The sequence below is a fragment of the Trypanosoma cruzi genome, genomic scaffold (genome assembly GCF_000209065.1).
Source record: "Trypanosoma cruzi strain CL Brener 1047053516745 genomic scaffold, whole genome shotgun sequence".
In the NCBI taxonomy this organism is placed as follows: domain Eukaryota; phylum Euglenozoa; class Kinetoplastea; order Trypanosomatida; family Trypanosomatidae; genus Trypanosoma; species Trypanosoma cruzi.
Window position 1 is genome coordinate 35,660 of NW_001849294.1, and position 20,145 is coordinate 55,804.

The 20,145-nt window shown below is 49.8% G+C and overlaps 7 protein-coding genes and 3 pseudogenes across 7 annotated transcripts, besides 22 other annotated features; all 10 read left to right on the forward strand.

The window, feature by feature from the left end:
- Nucleotides 1-16,737: a sequence feature (heterozygous, non-Esmeraldo-like haplotype).
- Nucleotides 254-297: a sequence feature (CT-rich).
- Nucleotides 600-629: a microsatellite.
- On the forward strand, nt 778-1,611 carry Tc00.1047053508269.10 (hypothetical protein, conserved; the record flags this gene model as incomplete). Its single annotated transcript, XM_804818.1, has 1 exon — nt 778-1,611. The coding sequence occupies one exon, from the start codon at nt 778-780 to the stop codon at nt 1,609-1,611; it is 834 nt and encodes a 277-aa protein (XP_809911.1).
- Nucleotides 1,687-1,715: a microsatellite.
- Nucleotides 1,847-1,896: a microsatellite.
- Tc00.1047053508269.20 (hypothetical protein, conserved) lies at nt 2,003-2,521 on the forward strand (the record flags this gene model as incomplete). The annotated part of the gene is made up of 1 exon (XM_804819.1): nt 2,003-2,521. One exon carries the CDS (start codon nt 2,003-2,005, stop codon nt 2,519-2,521), a length of 519 nt encoding a protein of 172 aa, XP_809912.1.
- Nucleotides 2,593-2,616: a sequence feature (AT_rich).
- Nucleotides 2,721-2,751: a sequence feature (AT_rich).
- Nucleotides 2,819-2,860: a microsatellite.
- Nucleotides 2,918-4,036, forward strand: Tc00.1047053508269.30 (translation initiation factor 2 subunit, putative; the record flags this gene model as incomplete). Its single annotated transcript, XM_804820.1, has 1 exon — nt 2,918-4,036. One exon carries the CDS (start codon nt 2,918-2,920, stop codon nt 4,034-4,036), a length of 1,119 nt encoding a protein of 372 aa, XP_809913.1.
- Nucleotides 4,229-4,251: a microsatellite.
- Nucleotides 4,605-4,670: a sequence feature (T-rich).
- Nucleotides 4,955-4,986: a microsatellite.
- Nucleotides 5,030-5,157: a sequence feature (T-rich).
- On the forward strand, nt 5,313-6,368 carry Tc00.1047053508269.40 (hypothetical protein, conserved; the record flags this gene model as incomplete). Its single annotated transcript, XM_804821.1, has 1 exon — nt 5,313-6,368. The coding sequence occupies one exon, from the start codon at nt 5,313-5,315 to the stop codon at nt 6,366-6,368; it is 1,056 nt and encodes a 351-aa protein (XP_809914.1).
- Nucleotides 6,373-6,468: a sequence feature (A-rich).
- Nucleotides 6,661-6,690: a sequence feature (AT_rich).
- Nucleotides 6,706-6,730: a microsatellite.
- Nucleotides 6,770-6,799: a sequence feature (AT_rich).
- Nucleotides 6,939-6,962: a microsatellite.
- Nucleotides 7,180-7,238: a sequence feature (T-rich).
- Nucleotides 7,381-7,411: a microsatellite.
- Nucleotides 7,536-7,608: a sequence feature (T-rich).
- Nucleotides 7,689-13,136, forward strand: Tc00.1047053508269.50 (hypothetical protein, conserved; the record flags this gene model as incomplete). The annotated part of the gene is made up of 1 exon (XM_804822.1): nt 7,689-13,136. One exon carries the CDS (start codon nt 7,689-7,691, stop codon nt 13,134-13,136), a length of 5,448 nt encoding a protein of 1,815 aa, XP_809915.1.
- Tc00.1047053508269.60 (exosome-associated protein 4, putative) lies at nt 13,493-14,182 on the forward strand (the record flags this gene model as incomplete). The annotated part of the gene is made up of 1 exon (XM_804823.1): nt 13,493-14,182. The coding sequence occupies one exon, from the start codon at nt 13,493-13,495 to the stop codon at nt 14,180-14,182; it is 690 nt and encodes a 229-aa protein (XP_809916.1).
- Nucleotides 14,238-14,262: a microsatellite.
- Tc00.1047053508269.70 (hypothetical protein, conserved) lies at nt 15,026-16,108 on the forward strand (the record flags this gene model as incomplete). Its single annotated transcript, XM_804824.1, has 1 exon — nt 15,026-16,108. The coding sequence occupies one exon, from the start codon at nt 15,026-15,028 to the stop codon at nt 16,106-16,108; it is 1,083 nt and encodes a 360-aa protein (XP_809917.1).
- Nucleotides 16,373-17,110, forward strand: Tc00.1047053508269.73 (annotated as a pseudogene).
- Nucleotides 16,738-20,145: a sequence feature (areas not merged during assembly with more than two copies in the genome that could not be assigned to a particular haplotype).
- Nucleotides 17,312-17,608, forward strand: Tc00.1047053508269.76 (annotated as a pseudogene).
- Tc00.1047053508269.80 lies at nt 19,391-20,145 on the forward strand (annotated as a pseudogene; the record flags this gene model as incomplete).

The window sequence follows — 20,145 nt, forward strand, 5'->3', positions numbered from 1 at the left end:
AAATAAGATAAGGTGTGGGAAAATGGACAGCACGCATAAACAATAACAAGCAAGATGGGAGGAGGAAAAGAGGCGGTTTGCATCTCCACAAAACATTCCAAGAAATGGTGCGACACATAAATTTGAAATAAATCTCTCTTTTCTATTTATCCCCCCCTTTTTTTTAACTCAATGAGAGACAACAATAACGACAACGAGGAGTTTCGTCCATTAAATTCTCTTTTCCCTAAATTTTCCTACGCGTGCTTTCCTCCTTTCTCTCTCTCTCTCTCTCTTTTTCTTTTTCTTTTTTTCTCTGTTTCTGTGTGTATGCGTGTTTCTTTTGCTGTGTCCTTTGAATGCCTGAATGAAACGTCGAGAAAATACACACGACGCAGCATATTGATTGTGATGATGGGAGAAGGAAGAGGAGGCGGAGGCGGAGAGGGGTGGAGTGGTGTGGTAACTGCAAAAAATGGGGGATGCTGCTGCTTTCCAATCAAAAGGGGAAGACTGTGGAAAAAGCAGTCGAAAGGAAGCGGCAAAAACACAAAATAAAAGAATGCGTGAAAGACTGGGCGCAGTATTCTTGGTTGAGGGGATTTTATCCTTCAGTTGTGTTTTTTTCCTCTTTTTTTTTTTTTTTTTTTGGTGAACTTTTAACTTTATCCCCCCCATCAACTCTCCAACACGCATGGAAGGTGCGGCGGGGTGTTTGTTTGGGGAGGAGGAGGAGGCGGGTTTGCCCCCCGTGCGCAATCGGGAGAGGGAAAGTCCGGCGGTGCTGACATCATCATCATGGCGGTACCGGACGACAATGCCGAGGAGGTTGAACTGCTGCTTTCGATATCCCCCGAAGTGGTTTGCAGGGACCCTACGCACTCGTCGACTCTTGTCTTCTTGCTGCCATTTCGCTTTGTTCTCCACGTCACCCTGCCGCCACGCGGATACCCGGATGTGTCACGTCCTTCACTCTTCGTGGCGGCGGGTCCAAACGCACATCTTGTCAATCAGTTTTCGTCCCAGCTGAATAAAGCTCTTCGCGAGGAAGTGCCGCTCGGTGGACCGATGCTGCTGCATATTTTTACGCTTGCGCAGGACATCGCAACCGAACTGCAGCGAACACGTGAGGCGGAGGCTCAGGAAGCAAAGGCACGGCGGGAGGCGATGGAATCGGAGGCACAGTTAGCCCTTGCAGAGCGAGAGGCCTCATCGGTGGAGGTATGGGCCAGCGATGCCATTACGGATCGCAAGTCGAAGTTTGTTGCGCACATGGCGCGTGTAGACTCAGAGGCGGCTGTGCGAGAAGTGGTGATGCATCTTCGTTCTCAGAAACACATTGCGGAGGCGGCGCATCCCACCATCTATGCCTACCGCTTCACCGACAGTTCCGGCGTGGTGCATCACGACAGCGATGACGATGGCGAGACGGGGGCGGCGTCAAGGATCATGTTTCTTTTGGAGCAGATGAAGGTGGACGGCTATGTTGTGGTCGTGACGCGTTGGTTTGGCGGCGTTCTGCTTGGTCCGGATCGTTTTAAGCACATCATGGAGGTGGCGCGGAGTATTTTATTGACAATCCCACAGCGGGAGAAGGAGAGGGGCGTCCGCGACTGGCAAGACAGGCAGTGAGTTCCTTAAAATACGAGGATGACAAGAGAGAAAGAAAAAAAGAGGAGGAGGAGGAAAAGTTTTTTCTTTTGTCTTTGTGTGTGTGTGTGTGTGTGTGTGTGTGTTGGTCCTTCTGTGGGCGGAATTCATGAAACAGAAGAGGTGGGAATGTGTGAGGAATTTAAATGACCACAGAGGCGTATTATAAACATTGTGCACATATACGCAGAGGAAGGGTGTAAGGGAGATATCAACCTTTTTTTTTTTTTTAAGTCTTTTTCTCCTTATTTTTTTTTTTTTTTTTTTGGTGTAAAGGCCACACAAAAACAACAACAAAATAGAATAGAAAATAAAAGGCTTGAGTGCGTGTGTGCGTGTATTATTATTTTGTAGATTGGATAGGGAAGTTGTCATGTCATTACGTGTCAATGTTGACTCTTTATTTGATACGACCCATACTGTGCCTTTAGTTGGCAGCCAAAGTAACACGTTGGGTTTACCGGTTGGCGAGGAAGATGAAACTGGGAATTTGTGCCCATCTCTCTCCTTTCAGGAGCGGGTGATTGGCTTCGCTGTGTGCCTTGGCCTTGGATTTCTCTTTTCGATCTTTGCATGGGTCTCTATCTTTGCGCTTGATTTCAATACATTTGCGGTTATCAACACTGTGTCCAATGTTACATCTATTGGGAGCACGATGTTTCTCTGCGGTCCTATGGCTCAGCTAAAACGGATGTTTGACTCCAAGCGTCTGATTGCCACAATAATATATTTTACATCCATGGCGTTGACATTTATTGCGGCACTTGTGCTTCGTATTCCGTGGCTAACGATCATCACAGTGCTGGTGCAGTACGTTGCAATGCTGTGGTACTGTCTTAGTTACATCCCTTTTGCTCACACAGCCGTGCTGAAAGTTCTGGGCCTCGGGTAGCGTGTGTCTTTGCCTGCCTGTCTGTCTCTCTGCCTCTGTGTGTGTGGCTTGCAACGTGAGGACGTCGAAGCAAAAAAAATAATTATTATTATTATCGATTGCAAGTAAAATACCGCTTTTTTGTTTTGTTCTTCTTATCATCATCATCATGCCGCAGTTGAACTTCTTTTTTTTTTTTCGCACGTCGCTTGATTCTACGATATTTATTTATTTTATTGTTTTTTATATTTCCAAAAAAAAAAAAGAGCATGAAAGGATGCCATCAGTTTTTCACGTGAACATCGCTTGCCTTTTTTTTCTCTTTCTCTCTCTCTCTCTTTGCTTTCTGTCTGTCTCTCTGTGTTGATATCACGGCCGTATGAGTCCTTTGAATTGCATTACCGTTCAGTCAGCCTTATGGCTCGCGCGCACAACGCGACATTGGAGTCGATCCAGTACGCCAGAGGGACGCTGCGCCTCTTGGATCAGCGGAAACTGCCCCTCGAGACCGTCTTTGACGAGATCCTCACCGTAGATGACATATGGACGGCCATCAAAGAGATGCGTGTGCGTGGCGCGCCCGCAATTGCTGTTAGCGCCGCTCTTGCCATCGCCGTGGCCGCAGGGAATGAATTAAAAAAGAAAGACGGAGCTTGCAATTCGGTCGACGGTACACGACGTTTTCTACTCGAGAGCTGCGACACCGTCATGACAGCCCGTCCAACAGCCGTGAATCTCTCGAAAACACTCATACAACTGAAACGTGATATTGCGGATGTTACGGCGAATACGGCAGGAGGTTTGGTGGAGGCGTGTGCCGTTTTGGCAGAAAAAATTTACGCGGAGGATGTTGCCTGTAATGAGGGCATCATGCGTCATGGTGCAGCGCACTTAACGCAACTCGTTAAAAAGTCAAAGGTGAGTGTGCTTACTATATGCAACACAGGAGCCCTTGCCACGTCACGGTATGGCACGGCTCTTGGGGTTGTGCGTCAGCTCTTCTATGAAGGCAAACTGGAACAGGTGTATGCATGTGAAACACGGCCGTGGAATCAAGGGGCACGGCTCACGGTGTATGAATGTGTCCAAGAGAATATTCCATGCACGCTTATTTGTGATAGTGCCGTCTCAGCTCTCATGGGATCCCGCCCAATTGACGCCGTCATTGTCGGCGCCGATCGCATTTGCCGAAATGGAGACACAGCAAATAAGATTGGAACATGCAACCTCGCGGTGGCCGCGGCACACTACGGCGTTCCTTTTTTTGTGGCCGCACCCTCCACAACGCTGGACCCAATGACAGCCGACGGTGAAAGTGTCGTCATTGAGGAACGTGAGACGATGGAGTTGACACACAGCATGGCAACTCAGCAGCGTGTAGTGGCAGAGGGACCGTCGCTACGTATTTGGAACCCAGTGTTTGACATCACCCCTGCCGCGCTTGTCACCGGCGGTATCATCACAGAGCGTGGGGTACTGCAGCCCTCTGCAACTGCTCCCTTCTTTGACATTACCCGCATTGTTAGTGCAAGCTGAAACGAGAGGGTGCATCCAACCAACAATTGAGGCTCATGAGCCTGTTATTATTATTATTTTAACTTTTATGCACAAAACACGCACACATGCGTACTTTAACCATTTGTGTGTATGTGGAGAGGCCTGAGAATGTGTCAATTGTTGTTGCTGCCATGGAGGAACGGTGGAAGATAATACGGTTGACAGCATTCTTTTATTTATTTATTTATTTATTTTTTGTGTGTATATGTGTCTGCAATGTGTGTGCATGTGACATCTCAACCTTACTTTTGCTCATCTCCTGCCATTCTGTTTGTTTTCTTGGCTTAATTTCTTTTAAAGGCACATTTGTTTTTGTGGGCCACTTGTCTTCAAATAATAATAATAAACAGAAAGAAGGATAAAAGCAAAGGAAGAGAAGCGTATTGACATTAAACCACACAAAAGGCTAAGAGGGTAAAATGTATGCTCGAGAGCCGCCGCCTGTTCACAATATTGCCGTGCTCATTGCCAACGGGCCGGAAGAGATGAGTCTCTCCGCCATTTTTGAGTTTGTTCGTCGCTTATTTTTGTAATAAGAAAGCCTCCCTTTTTTTTTTTTTTTTTGTTCCTTTCTCTCTCTATTCTCTATACTTTTTTTCTTTTTAGTTTTTTTGGACTGGAATTATTAAAGCGATGATTTTTTTTTTTTTTTTACTTCTATGAAGTGGGGAGTTATGAAAGATGAAAAAAAAGGGAAGGGGGGACACGGTTGCCGCACCTTTTTTTTTTTTTTTTTTGCGGCGGCGGCGGTTATGTATACGGCAAAAACACACTGTGGCACACAATGCGTGTTGACATGTCAATATAACAAATATATATGTGTGTGTGTGTGTGTTTATTGAGAGAAGTGAGGGTTGATGAAATTTCTTTGTGGGCTATTCGTTTATCCTTTTTTTTTCCCTCTCTCTCTCTCCTCTCTCTCTCTCTCTGTGTGTGTGTGTGTGTGTCTATGAAACAATAAGTGTGAACCACTTCTTCTTCTTTTTTTTTTCTTTTTTTTTATTCACACTTTTTGATGTGTGGCATTTTTTGCTTTTTTGACTTTTGTACATCTCTGCGTTCTTTTTTTTTTTTTTTCTCCTTCTACTCTTTTTGTTGTTGCTCTTCACCTGTGAACACGACTGCTTTGGTGGCAGTCGAACACAAAGAATTAGGAGAGTGAGAACGCCAGAGAGGGAATTGGAGAAGTTGTTAAGTGTGCAGATTATTGACGTTGTGAATACACTGGGGCGAAGAGTAAACGCGTGTGTGTGCGATGCCTTTGCCGCCTTTGGAAGAAGCCCCGCGCTCCATGACGCGTCGTAATTATCTCGTGGAGCGCAACCGCCTGCGCGTTAGTGCGTATGCGCCAACACGCAGGGAACTGGAGGAGGAAGACATTCGCATGGCGCAGACGCGTGAGGAGCGGCGCAGGAATATGCTCAACAGCTGGAAGAGCCAGTCCATGTATAACCCCGACCTCACACGGCCATTGCCTGGGGGCGGGCCACGCTCCAAACGCATGAAGGAGGCCGCCACACTTAAGAACCCAAATTACTACAAGATTGTAAAGGAGGAGGAAGCCCAGCTCAAGGCGGAACGCACTGCGATGTACAGGGCCGATGTGTTGCAGCAGCTGAAGGACCGAGAGGAATACCTCCGCAAGTGGCGAGAGGATGAGAAGGCGTATGTCAGTTCACTGGTGGAATCAAACAAGGAGCAGGCGCGCAAGTTGGAGGAGCGCGAGCGTGAGGAGGCCCGGGCCGAAAAGGAGTACATGAATCGCATGCGGGAAAGTAACCTGAGGGAGTTGGAGCAGAAGCGCATGAAAGAGCGGGAGCGTGAAGAGTATGAACTTTCCCTCATTCGTACTGTGCAGGCGCGTGAGAAGGAAAAGGCTGAGACGGAGGAGCGTCGCGCAAGGGACATGAAACAAATGATGCGGAGGGAAAATGAGGAATATCATCGTAGCATCAAGAAGAAGCAGAAGGAGGACAAGGCACGCGAAGAGGCGGAGTTGAAGGCCATACTGGAATACAACGCCACCCTCGCGGAGCGTGAGCGACAGGAGCAGAAGCAGAGGCGAGATCAATACAAGGCGGAATTCGAAGAGACCATTGAAAAACAAAAGGAGTTTTTCCGCACCCACAATTACGATGAGCCCCCCGAGTCCATTCGCGAGCGGAATGAAAAGGCGGCCGCAGCGTTGGCACTTATTAAGAAGGAGGAGCGGCTTCGACTGGCAGACCGCCGTCGGGAATATCGCCAAGAGTTAATGCAGCAAATACGTGAGAAGCAGGAATGGCAACTGACACACATTGATGGAGTGTAGAATGAAAATACAATGGAGAAAAAAAAAAGAACCCAAATAAACGAGGAAAAAAAAAAAGAAAAGAAGAAAACAATAATAATAATAATAATTGAAAATGAAAGGCCTTTTTTTCCCTTTTTTTTATTATTATTATGTATTTTACAGTATCTTTCTTCCATTGCGATGTATGTAATTTGAATAGACGTGAGTTTTATTGTTTTTTTTTACTCATGTTTTTACTTGGAGACGGGGGTGGTTCTGAGTGCCTTTCCGTTTGTTGTTTCATGCCGAATTCACCCGTCTCCATCTCCTCATAAAAAAAAAAATATATATATTTATTTTTCCTTCACTCACTCCTACACACACACACACACACACACACATGCATGTACATCGTCCTGCCGCTTGCACTCCTTTTACACTTTTTATTTATTTATTTATTTTTATATTTTGACTTTGTTACACAAGAACCTGTCAGCTGCCGGGGTCCAAGACAACAACAACAAAAAAAAAAATTGTGAGGGATGATAACGTGAATTTGTGTGTTTCTCCCTTCTTGTTTCATTGCGGTATTTGTTTTTTTCCCGGTTGTTTTTTTTTTTTTTTTTTTTTTTTGTGTGTGTGTGTTGGGCCAAGAAGGAAGTCTGGCGGGAGGTGACGTTTAGATAAACTGCGTGTTAGGTCGGTGTGTGATGTCAGCAGAATAACGGTGTTGGGTGGTGAAGAAGAGGAAGTGCCATCTTTCTTTCATAAATAAATATTATATATCTGCATATATGTTTCTTATATTGTTGTTATTGTTATATATCTGAAGATTTTGACGTGTGTACCATCTTTTTTTTTTTTTTTTCTTTCTCTCCAGTATGTTTGATTATTTTTTTTTTTTTTTTTGGGGGGGGGGGGGGAAAGGGAGAAGAAGAAGATGAGAGCGAAAGGGTGGTAAAAGACCACCTTCATGGGTTTGACCGTTTTCCTCTCTTCTCCTCTCCCCCTCTTACCCTGCATGTATGTTTATGTTTTTTGCGTGCCTGTATATGCGTGTATATATATATGTATGTATGTATAGACGGTTTTGTCGGATGTAATTTTTGTCTGGGATAGTTGAGCCCTAGCTGCAGGCTGTGAATCTTTTGGGCGTGTGTGGGTGGTGTACACGACTCTGCCTCACATTCCCATTAAATTCCTGCATTTCTTTCTTTTTTTTTCCTTTTCTTTTGTTATGGTTGAGCGTTTAATTTATTTATTTTTTTTTTTTTTTTCTGTGATCTGTAAGGGTGGTGGGGGGCCGCACTCCGGCAGAAAACGGGGGGAGGAGAAGAACACTGCGCGTGTTGGGTGTGAATGGAATCGGATGACGAAATTGATGCGCTGGTCTCGGCACAGGTGGGGATGACGCGTGCTGGGGCAACAATATTGCCCGCGTCCGTGAGCGACGACGAGCTGGACGCACTGATCCACGAGGCACTGACAGGAGCATCGGCGGCGCCAAAGGCTGGTGAAAACAGAGCCATGGCCGCCGCAACAAATCCACGGCAGCAGCAGCGGCGTATCCAGCGAAACCGGGTTTCTTTTCCCAAAGCATCACCAGCAGTGGATGTGAGAATAGCAACGGGGGAGTCGGCGGCGCATGATCCCATAGTGGGGGCCCAGCGTGCATGCTCCTCCTCCTCATCCAAGAGCAGCGAAACTGACAGCGAGGCAATGCTGCAAGCCGTCCTGGAGGGTTACGGGTTTCCAGGCCCGAAAGGTCTCGAGACGCGTCATTTGCATGGAAAACAACCGAAGACGGTCCTGCAGGAGCACGAGGAGATCACAAAAGACGAATGTGACGAACAAAATGAGGAGGAAACTGTGCTGATGGAGGCTCTCCTGCATCTTGCTCAACCTCCGCGAGAACTTGTCTCTAAGAACCATCGGCAGAGCGGGGATTCCAAGCCGCATGATAGCTCAAGTCAAATAGTAACAACACAAACTAAGACGAAAAAGCTGACTGCATCAAACCCTTTTGCGAGAGGTAATGGCGAACACCTCATGTTATCGGACACACCCAATAGAAATGGTGAAACCCCTCCATGTGAGTTTTCGAGCGAAGAAGCCGCTCAGTGTCCTGAACATCCTCCTGTCATTCCAAAAGACGGGAAATTATCTAGCTCCACGGGGCCCTCCCCCGAGTTGCAAGACATGGAAGATGAGAAGCAAATTCTTACGGCCATATTAAATGCGGTTCGCGATCGTCAGTCAAGTGTGAGCGGGGACTTGGTGTATGGGGAAGATGACTGTAATGTGGATGCCGTGTTGCAGCACGCTGAACAAATTGCGGCATCGTCGCTTCGTGAGAACAAAGTTCAGCTGAGCCGCATTTTGCACTTACATGAGCACATTGAAATGCGTGAGGAACTAAGAAAGGCTCGAGGGTCCGTGGGGTGGCCCACCTGTGTCTGTGCGCGATCCGCTCCTGTGGTGATAGAAGGGGATTCCCCAAAGGGTTCTGGGGCATCGTCATTATCGCTACTACCGGCAGCAGCAGCAGCAACAGCAAAGCGGCCTGCTTTATGCGTCGGCACTACCCTTGGTGTCGTGCTGCTCTTTGACGCAAATAAAAAAATCTGTGGAATGTGTGGCTCCGTTTTAGCCTTCTCGATAGAAGCGCGGGGCGCTGTTGTCTCTCTTTCCATGTCTTTTGATGCCTCCACCGTGTTGGCCGGGTATGAGCGAGGGGACTTAGTGCTTTGGGACACGGACACTCTCACCCCACTCCGCGAAATAGTGGGTGAGTTTAGTACACCCGCCACTCGGTTGAGGTATTGTTGCATGGACCCTTTTAAGATCGTTGTACTTAACAGCAGTGGCAGTGTGAAACTCCTCTCCTTCACTCGCATCATGTCTAAATTGATTTATCGTTTGACGCATATTGCCTCGTCCGACTCAGAGGCACCATTTAATGATATGGATATTGCATTTGTGAGGGAAGAGGGACTTTATTTGGTGGCAGCGGTTTCCGCAGACACATTACTTGTCTCTGCGCTGGAGTGCGGGCTAACGAACGTGACAACTCCTATCAGCCGACGGTCACAACCCCTCAATTCCGCCCGGACGCATGAATTACTGAAGTTTGTGCCCACTTCAGTCGGAAATCGAGTGCTGATGTGTGTTGCTTGGAGCGTTGATCTTGAGGTATTTAGCGTTTCTGCCGGAGGCACTTTTTCACAAATCGAGCGAATAGCCGTTGTACGTCTTGAAAGGCCGTTGCATGCAATGAGTCTTATTGCCGACTGTTGTTTGCTGCTTCTTGACCAGAAGGATGTGCTGCACTTACTGGATGCAGGTGTCGGAGTCATTGTGGAAACGCGAGTTCTTCACGGCGTGGAGCCTGTTGTGTTCTCCAGCCGGAGTTGTGGCATGAGGCGCAATGCGGCTTTTGCGTTCATGGGCAGCGATGTTTTCTTATTGGGTCGCCGTCGAACCTTCACTTGTACTCTGCTCTCGTGGCGGGCTCGTCTGGATGCGCTGGTGGAGAAGCGGCGTTTCCCTGAGGCTCTGGAACTTGCTAAGGCATTTGCACTGGAGGTTGCACTAGCTGTTGTGGGTCTTCATGGAGACTCCGCTACACGTCGTGCAAGTATTCACTCTTATTTGCCTCATCTCATTACATCGTACCTGGAGCATGTCACGGAATCAAATTCTTCTCAAGAAACCCTTGTACGTTGCATTACATGTATCATTCAGTTTTGCTCAGAAGTTGATGCCATGGATGTGTTCTTTGGCCCTGTAATGGAATTCCTTAGGCGTGACTCTCTGCATTATTCTCTTGCATTGTATTGTCTTGAAGAAAGCATTGTTTTGGGTCTCGTGACTGTACTGCCGGATATGTATATTCAACCCTTTTTTGATTTGTTTGCCAATGAAACGTTACCCGTGATCACGGAATTAATGCATGGAACAGGTGATGCCGTGTCTTCATGTGGAATGTTGAGGGTCGAACGTGCTTTGATGTGTCTTGATGGCAACCATGAGCTTCTGATGCGTATTGCGAAGAAGCATAAGCTGGTAAGACTGGCTGTTTCTATACTTTCTTACAGACAGCAGCGGTATGTGGATGCGCTCCGATTCGCTCTTGAGGAAGATCATGAGCATGGGGTAGCAGTTTGTTTTTTTGAGTGCTCCATGGAGGGGTATACAATTTTGGGTGACACGGAGATTTCTGTCGATCAGCGTCAAAAGGCGAAGCGGGAACTTTGGTGCCACCTATTGACCGTCCCGAATGACTTCTTGGCACTTCTTCGTATGGATCCCGAACGTGTTCTTTTTACAACATTCTCATCGCTACAGGAAAGTGGGCCCGATTCCCCTTGGGGTGAAGCATTGTCGAAGAGGCAATGCGTTGGGGAGTTGTTTCTGCAGCTGGTGGGGACGGAGGTATCATCGAGTGACCCCCTCAGACCGTGGGAGCTGGCACGACGAAAGTGGCCGCCATATTCTGTTGTACATCAGCTCTTTACTGGTGTGACCCATCTTTTGCTAACTGAAGCCTTGGTTCTCCCCCATATGCGGCAATTCTGCGAGCACGCATGCTCGCATTTTATATACGAATTTCAAATTGCTAAGAATGAACACGAACGCCGCGGTGCGCAGAGTGACATGGCGGCTCTCATGACTGACTTCATTACCAGGGAGGTAGATTTTTCATTTGCGGAGGATGAACTGCGTCAGCAACGCATGGCGCGCGCCTTGGCTGCTCTGCACTGCTCTCGACTAGAGTATGACGAGGCCATTGACTGTTATTTGGACAGGGAGAATAATTGTGCGGATCCGGAGCTGTCAAAAGACGTTTTTCGTGTGCTTCGAGAGGAGATGACCCGAGCTTATCATTTGGGTGATGAAACGATGGCGCAACGACTGCGAGAGGCTGTTATGCATCGAATCTCTCTCTTGGTAAACGTGGATGCGACGTCGCTGGCGCAGTTCGTACTGGAGCACCTCCAGGGGAGTCACGAGGATGTCATGAATATCCTTCGCCGCTCCAGTGGGACGTTTCTTCGTTACCTCGACGAGTTGGTAGCGAAGGACGACCCGATGGTATCGAACGATGTGAGGTTGCAGAATACGTACATTGAATTACTGTGTGCTCATGACCCGGCGCGAGTTTACCCGTACCTGCATTCACGCGATCTGATCATTACATATGATATTCATCTTGTGCTGGATGCGGTGAAGCGACACAATATTGCGGATGCCGCAGTGTTTCTGCTTGAAAAAACGCTCATGATCCACGAGGCGATGGAAATCCTGTTGGGCGCCGTTACCGGAAAACTGCGTGCACTACGACAGGAGGTGCTAGACCATGTTGTTTCCGTCTGCCGGAAGGGCACGCGTCCTCCTCGACTCTCGTTGTGGACACTGTCCCAGCAACAGGATACGGGAAGGACGCGAAGGATGACGGCGGCGGAGAGAAGAAGAGGCGGAAGGGAGGAAGACGGAGAAAAGAAGGGAGAACAGCAGCCACACGGGGAGCAGCAGCAGCAGCGTGCCCATATTTGGGCTGGTGAGGAGCCACTGCAGCAGGTGCTGAAGGTGGGTGTGAATTTGTGCAACAAGTACAACGATGACTGTGCTCCGCAGTTGAACCAGAATTGGTTTTGTTTGCTGGAGCTTTTTACGCGTCCACGTCGTCTTTTGTGTGATCGACAGAACCAACACAACGCTGCGTTGAGGTCGGTACAGGACGCGGTGGATGGGTTTGAAGACGATGAAATTTGTGCGACACTCACACCCGGAGGCAGTCCGCGGAACGAAGGCAGGTTCCCTCTTTTGTCAGGCCCTCTCTCGGCCGTGGGTGTATTGTTTCTGGAAAATATGATTGCTATTTACACAAAATATGTCTCGTTTCTGCTCACACACATGGTTGAAGTGCTGGATCCTTCTGCTGTCGTCTGCCGAATCGTCGAGGATCATGAACGTGAGCGGTTTGGTCCTTTTAAGCCTGTCATCGTTGACATTATGTCTTCACTTAATTTTGAACTAGAGGTCAACCGCCTTTGTAAGAGTTGTATTGACAACGACATTATGGCACTTGGAAATGAGCTCCACCGAAGCCTGAACGGAGGCGTCGTTTCTCTCTCCGATACATGCTACATCTGCGAGGGAGGTCTTGGCGATGCATGTGGGGCCGAGGGGGAAACATCGGTGCGAATATTTGCCTGTGGACATGGCTATCACGACACGTGCGCCATGAACTTTGATGGCGGGGCGGAGTGTGCCCAGTGCTGCAAGGAGCGCATGGGGGAGAATTACCGTGTCGCGCTGAGAGTGCCACGCGATGGCGTAGGTGATGAAATAAAGAAAGATGGGGGGAAAAATAAGGAGAATGGGGAGGACCTGCCGCAGGCGATGGCGCGGGAAAAGGAGGGGGGGAAAAGGGGAGAAGAGGAAGTTTCAAGGGTCCTTCGGAGGTTGCGATACACGCGGGCGAGGCTCGACGGGGCACGGGACTACTCTGATCTCCTTTGCAGGTTCCTTTGCCCAAGTGAATCCCTGACACCGTCACACGAGTTGCTGAAGGGATCCACGGAGAAAAGGTTGCTTGCGCCTGCGCCACCTTTTCCCATCAGTTTCGGAGAATTTTCTGCAGAGACGTTAGACTTTGGCCCCACCCTGACGGCGGGCCTGACGGACGAGGAGCTGCTCGACTTGTTTGGCACGCAAGAGGAGGGCAGCGATGATGATGATGATGATAAGGGGGTGATGTCGCTTGGGGATGGGATGGAATTTCAGTTTGACACGACGCAGTGAGTGGCAATAGGCGAAGCGCAAGAATTAACGGAGGTGACAAATGAAATGTTCTCCTTTTATCATTTATGATTATTATTTTTTTTGCATGTTTTAGCCGCTCGCTCGTCCATCTTGTCCGTCTTTGACAAATACACACGAACACACATGCACATAGAGATGTGCCCCTCCACCGTAACCGTCAGGAAATGAAGCGACAGAAAAGCAATAACCGAAAACAAGATATGCACTGATGCGATGAACTTGCTCCTGTCATTGATTGTGTAAATGCGTCCACACTTCTTTCTCTCACTTTCTCATTATTATTATTTTTTCAACATTTGTTCAGTTGGAAGGTGGGGTTAAGGATAACGCCAGTGATGAAGCAGAACGGCGGGAGAGAAACGCCAGATGGGGTGCGTTATCCCCACATCGCCCTTGACGTACTTGGGCAGTGCCACAGCAGCGCTTGTGTGGAGCTTGGAAACACGCGTGTCATTTGCGCAGTTCACCACCCACAGCAGCTTGTGGATGAGTACCGTGGGAGTCGTGGACGTGTAGCATGCACCGTACGAAGGTCCGCTTCGGCGGGTTCTCATGCTGCAGGATCTGCTCAGCCGTCTGTTGTGACGCCGGAGAAGGACATGTCCCTTGCGTTGGAAGGAGTGGCAGAAGAGGTGGTGATACTGGAAAAGATTCCGCAGTTGTTGGTGGAGGTGGTGGTGGAAATTCTTGCAGAGGATGGAGGCGTGTGGGATGCCGTGGCGACAAGTATGAGTGCGGCGTTGGTAAGCGGGGGCTTTGAAATGTACGATTTATTCTCTGCCTGCGGTTCCGCCCTGCTTTCTGATGGCGCAGTGGTGCTGGACCCCGATGCTGCGGAGGAGTCCAACGCCCAGGCATCCGCTCTTGTTTGTTTGATGCTCAACTCGGGCGACATTTGCTACGCCAGGCATCAAGGGTCGTGTGAGCCGGGGACGGTCTTGGAACTCGTTTCTTCTGCCATGAAGGGATGCCTCTCCCGTAAATCAGCCATCACAACGCAATTAATCAATCACCCGATTTTATGAGGGGGCATCTTAGCCCGAGTGTGGCTTTTGGTGATTGTAAAGATAAACTGTGGTGGTGTGCGTGTGTGTGTGTGTGTGTGCGGCCTACACTAGGGGAGGGAGTGTGAGGGCATGCCGGATAATTCAACAGAAGGGAAGACTAATACCAATAAAATTTGTGAAGGAGGGAAGAGGAGAAAGTGGAGGCCTTTTTTTCTTTCCGTCTCTCTCTCTGTCCTGTTGCCGTGCGAATATATTTGTATCTCTTTTTCTATCTTTTTTTTTGTGTGTGTGTGTGTGGATCAAGCAAAATGTTTGGGCAGTGAAGCAACACATTTCAGGTTGTTTCACTCCAACACCAACGTGAGCCGCAGGGGAAGAGAGGGAAAGAGGGGGGGGGGAAGGCATCCGATGTGGTCCGCTGCCCTTGTGGCTGCCGTCGCCGCAATTCTGTTCCTGCACCCCGGCGCCGCAGTGAATTCCCTGCAGTCTCTTAAAGCCGTGGAAGGCACAACATGTCATCCTTCCATGTGAAGGTGGCGGGACCTGCACTTTAAAGGGGAGATTTTCTGCTCGAAGGCTACTACCAACCGCAGCGTGCACGGAGCGTCGGTTTTTGTTTCCTCCCACGGCGATGGAGGCGTTTTTGATTTTTTTTTTTGCTTGTGGGCTCTTTGGTTTTTGGAATTTCTCCTCTCTACCGACTTGTCTTTTTCCAGTCGTACCGCGCGGAGATGATTGTTTCTTTTTTCACACCTCTGCTGCTTCCAGTCGGCACCTCCTCTTGACGGTGGTGGTGGTAGTGGCGTGGATATTTCACCGCAGTGCCTGCTCTCGTCCACACTTTAGAGAGAATTTCTGCCAATGCAGGGCGTCACGTGTCTTTTTCATGATGGCGTGGGTATGTTTTTGTCTCCTGTTGATTTGCCGTTTCATCGCAGAACTGCTCAACCAACAAGATTAGATGGCTTTTGGGCCTTTTTGTTCTGTTTTCCTTTGATAGAGAGAGAGTGTGTGTGTGTGTGTGCCTTATATCCCTTCTGCTTCTCATTTTTCTCTCCCTGTGCCGGCATGTCTGCTTTTGACTTGGCGGAAGAGATGTCCACTGGCTCGACAGAAGACGTTCATATGACCGAAGAGACTATCATACGGCGTTGCCGAATGCATCAAGGATACACCACACCAGAGTTGAATGAGAAGCTCTACCTTAATCATGTAGGCTTTAGAACGATATCTTCTCTAGACGCCTTTCACCAATGTACCGTGTTGTATCTCAACGACAATGCGATTAGCAGCCTCGAGGGACTTTGCCCACTGCAGCGGCTTCACTCTCTCTACCTTAACAACAATGTCCTTCAGGAATGCTGTACTCTTCCGGTATTGCCTTCACTGCGTCTGCTTGATATTTCGAACAACAGTATTGGGTCCTTTGCGGGGATCTCCAACGCCCCGGGGCTGGAGACACTTCTTGCCGCCAGCAACCGTGTCACGAACTTGCAGGGACTGGAGCCACTCGGGCACCTTGTCACCGTTGACGTCTCCCAGAATTGCATATCTCAGGCGGATCATGCACTTCCATTGCTCTTTCAGAAAAAAACGGTCCGCACATGTATGTTACAAGGCAACCAATTTGTGAGAACGACACCATCTTACAGAAAAGTGGTAATTGCTCAAATGCCTTCTCTCCGATTCCTAGACCAATATCCCGTTTCCCCTGAGGAGCGGAGCTGTGCCGAGGCGCACGCCATTGGCGGGGTGGAGATGGAAAAGGCAAAACGGATGGAAAACGAGCGGAGGGAAGAGGAGGAAAGAAAAAAACAATTTTTGTTTTTCAGCGAGGCACGCGCGACGGTGCGGGAGCGCCGATTGACGGAGGGTCCGCGCGTGGGTTCCACAGCCTATTTTGAAAACAACAAATGCGACGACATTTATGTGCCGAACCGTTGAACGACAATAACCACACTCAACGGCTGCCCTTTACTTTTTTTCTCTGGGTGTGCCGGTGGCGTATCCCCAGTCACATTATGGAGCAATGCTACGCCCAACGCTCTACCGCATTGATGCAAGCGTACTTTCCTGCTTGTTTCGCCAACGAACAACGCATGTATATTTCTGGGTTGCTTTGAGAGGGCTTCCCATGTGGGGTGATACAGTCACATATTAGTGCATACAAAACGAGGCTTCGGGTTCCTCTTTTTCTTCATCGCCATTATCCATTCAAACGACGCTCAATTCCGCATTGGCAACGTTGGGGACTCTCTGCTGTTTCTCATGCCACACGAGGCAGGATGCATCTCATGCGTGAGGACTCTTTATCGCCAAAGAGAAAGGGATCAGTGGCTCTTTACGGGAAATGAGGCGGCAGCAGCAGCAAATGGAAGAATGATAATGCGACTCTTCTCTTTCCACCACCTGACGACGCTGGACCCAAAAGGGGAACCACATGTGAATGCAACGCACGGCGCACTTACTTGTGCACTGTTGTTCGACCTGTCGTGAAGCGGGATGGAGCCGCCAATGACTCACCTGGCGGGGATGCGAGGTGGAACGATGATCTCGCCCGACTCGCACCGTGTGTGTTCCCATCGTACATGCGGGCGCACGCAGGGCACTCCAGAGAGCCTATAAACCGTGTTTTAAATTTGTGTATGGTCACATTGGTCACGTCGCACACGGTTTCCTTCTTGGCAAGGGACCCGGTGATGTTTGGGCACAACTGCAGAGCTTTATTGGGGAGGACGCGAAGACCGCGAGAGAGGCGTCTTCTCTCGACACACAGGAGGGCGGAAGAGGGTGCGAGGGCTTTCGAGGTTGGATGCGGCTGCAGTTGGAGTTGCGTCACGATGACTGGCCGCGAGGTGTGATTGTGCGGAGGCAGCGCAGTGTGACGCGTAGTACTGCTGTGCGGGGAATTGGACGGAGGTTGGCACGGAGTGAGGAGAGAAGTGACGCACCCAGGAAGCAAGAGGCCAATGTTGCAATGACGTTGGTGAAGTGTTTTCCATGGGATGAGCTGAGATGCTTCTCCCATGGCGCTTAGCTGTGCCCGCGCAGCCCGTGTTTTCTATCTTTTTGGCTCCACAGAGTGTCCAGGCTTTTGGTTCTTGCCTGCTTGGGACTCCTCCACCATTGGAGTCAACGAACCACGACGATCCATCGGGATTCCAAACCCACGGGAATTGTGGGCTTCAGCGTGGCCAATCTGGATCAGTGAGCGGAGACCTGCGGCGAGTATCTCACGCACTGTCACGGGTATCGGCGCCTGTGTGTGTCTGCCCTATGACCGGCATTTGTATGGCGCACGCACTTGGCAAGGCTGAGGGAAAGGGCGGGGATCCCCACGGGCACGTGTCTGCAGTCAGAATGCGTAAATTGTGGACTTGTTTGTGCGGCAAGGCAGCAAGGTCGCTCAGGAGAAGCAGCATAGATTGGGAGTACACTTTCTAGCGGCGCGTGCTTGGTGACTCTCGAGGCGAATGCCCCAAAGGGACGTATGTGGGTGAAGCAGATGCACTGGATATGCGCAGTGCCATGCCTTGTGACAGGGAGCGAGGCAGGAGTAGCGTGATTCCTCCCGCCATAGACCTGTCAACTTTTGAGGAGTTGGAGTGAAGCTAAGGGACAAGCGTGTGTGTCTTCACCTTCTTACGGGAGGACGCGCAGAAATTAGATTTTGTTTGTTGTCACGGTGCCTGCGGCGACGTTAATGGGGAGTTTGTTCTCCAGAGGCATTCATTGTGCGATTTGTGCGTGTTTGGTGTCTAACGTTTTCAGCACCGCCAAATGGAGCGTTGCGCAGGATCGGAATACATGGATGTGCGAGAGCATTGTATCGCTCGCCCGTAATAACACACACGCACACAGTTTCAGCGTGTCTGATATGTCACTTTCTTCAGAACGGTCGAAATCACTTGTGGGACATCACTTCATTTGCGGCGTCGCGACGGCGAGGGAAAGGGAGAGATATGCCGAGAACGCAATGCCACTCCATAATACCGCAGGCTGCCGGCGACAAGGATCAGAGAGCCTCTACCCAACATTGAGAAGAGGGCAGCACTCTGATGATCCGGTTTGCTCTTTAGGAAATTGTAATGTAGTGTACATCGTGTGGACCTTTTTGCTGCGGATATGCAGAAGGTTGATGTGGGGTGGAATTATTGTTGAGGGCAGCACGGACGCCGCCTGACCTTTATTGGAGGGATGAGTACTGTTATTCCGTGTTTCCTTGCCTGCGCTGTCACACTTATGCTGTGAGTGCGGATGGCCACAGTAGTGGAGCTGAATACGGTTCAATGTGTGTTGCTCACGGGGACTGCGCGACACATGTTTTTGTTGGGTTTCCCAAAAGAGGGGCGCATCGCCGTTGCGTGATTCCCGCGGCAGTCCATTACTCTGCGACTGTGGATGCCGCCGTTTGCTGCGCCACTGCAAACCTTCGCATTTGTGAGAAATGGGGAGCGTGACTGCTGTGGCGGTGGTCGAATGTTCCCGAATTGGTGCTTTTGGTGATTTCACTTAGAGCGCCGAGCAGCGAGGGCCGCACACGCCCAGGAGATGGGAGTGTCAGCTGCAACCGCACCTGCGATTTGTATTTGGGATGCGACAAGTTTCTCTGGTATTTTTATTCTTGGTGATATGCGGGGCAACGGTGTGTTGGCGTGTGCGGGCTGCTCATGGCTGCTGGTGTTGCCTTTCCTGCTGTTCCCCCGCTCAGCTCCTTTGCGTGCGACGGACCAAACGTTTTTATGGGCGTGTGGTGGGACCGCGTTCTTGATTGGAAAAAAAGCCTTCCACAGGCATAATGATACTGCCGTCTGTGCCACACGAGGCGGTGGGGAAGATCCTGGAATTTATTTGCGGGGCGGCACCGCACCCATGCCGTGTGGTTGATTTGTATTCCGCAATGCACGGTGAGGGGGATGTGCGGTGACAACTTCCTCCAGTGAGGCGGCACGAGCAGCACGGGGAGCGGAACGGAGGAGTGGTGGCTGCGTGCTCCCACGTGATACGTGAATGGCGAATGCAATAAGAAAGGCAGCGTCACGGCTCTTTTTTGCCATGCACACCGCAGATATTTTCCATAAAGCACGCAAACTGCATTTTTTGTTGTGTGGGAACTTACCGTGATGCATCGCCGTTGTGGAGTTTACGATTTGGGGTTCTTGCGTGTGGCCGTTGCTGCACCAAATTCCTTCCCACTTGTGTCTGTGTGTGTTTGTGTTAGGGTTTATGCGCGCATCTCCTCTTGCCGAGTGTGTGTGCGGTGACGGCGGTGCCACACGTGTGCGGGACCGTGGCGAGCGGAATGCGTGGGCGAACCCTCCGCGCCCACCACGTTGTTGTTGGCTCTCACCGACACTGTGCTGGGTGGATGGTATCCACGGGCCGTCTTTGTGGTGGTCCTCGTGCATGTGGTGTGCATCGCACATTGTGTGGATGGTTTTTTTGTTGCGGGTGCCAGTAATTTCTGTGCGTAATTTCCTTCATTCTTATTCCTCTCCCTTTTCATTGTTTGTCAGTATTCAGCTTTAACACGATCCAACCAAGAAAACAAGGAGAAACAATGCCTGGTGGGCACAATAGAGTGCAAGGTGGCAGTATGGAGACCCAAGCGTCTACTGTGCCGCAGGGAGATGGCCAGAGGAGAGCGATGCCGGAGTCGGAGGGTGTCACAGGTCAACCCGCTGCGACCCGCAGAAGAGCGAAGAGGGCGCGACGACCAGAGTGGACCATGAGCAGCACCGTAAGGGACATCCTGCTGGAGGGAAGCACCGGAATGGCCAAAATGAAGCTCAATGATTTTCTTCGGAATTATGTTGGCGGTGGGGCAGCCGTTGATGAAGACCACAATGTTACGATGGAGGTGTTTGTCCAGGAGCCGGATGATTACGTACAAGACCAGCAGATTTTTGATGAGATCCATAACTTAACAGAGTAACAAGTGCTAGAAGGGAGGGGAGTACTATTGGAGGCTACTACTAATC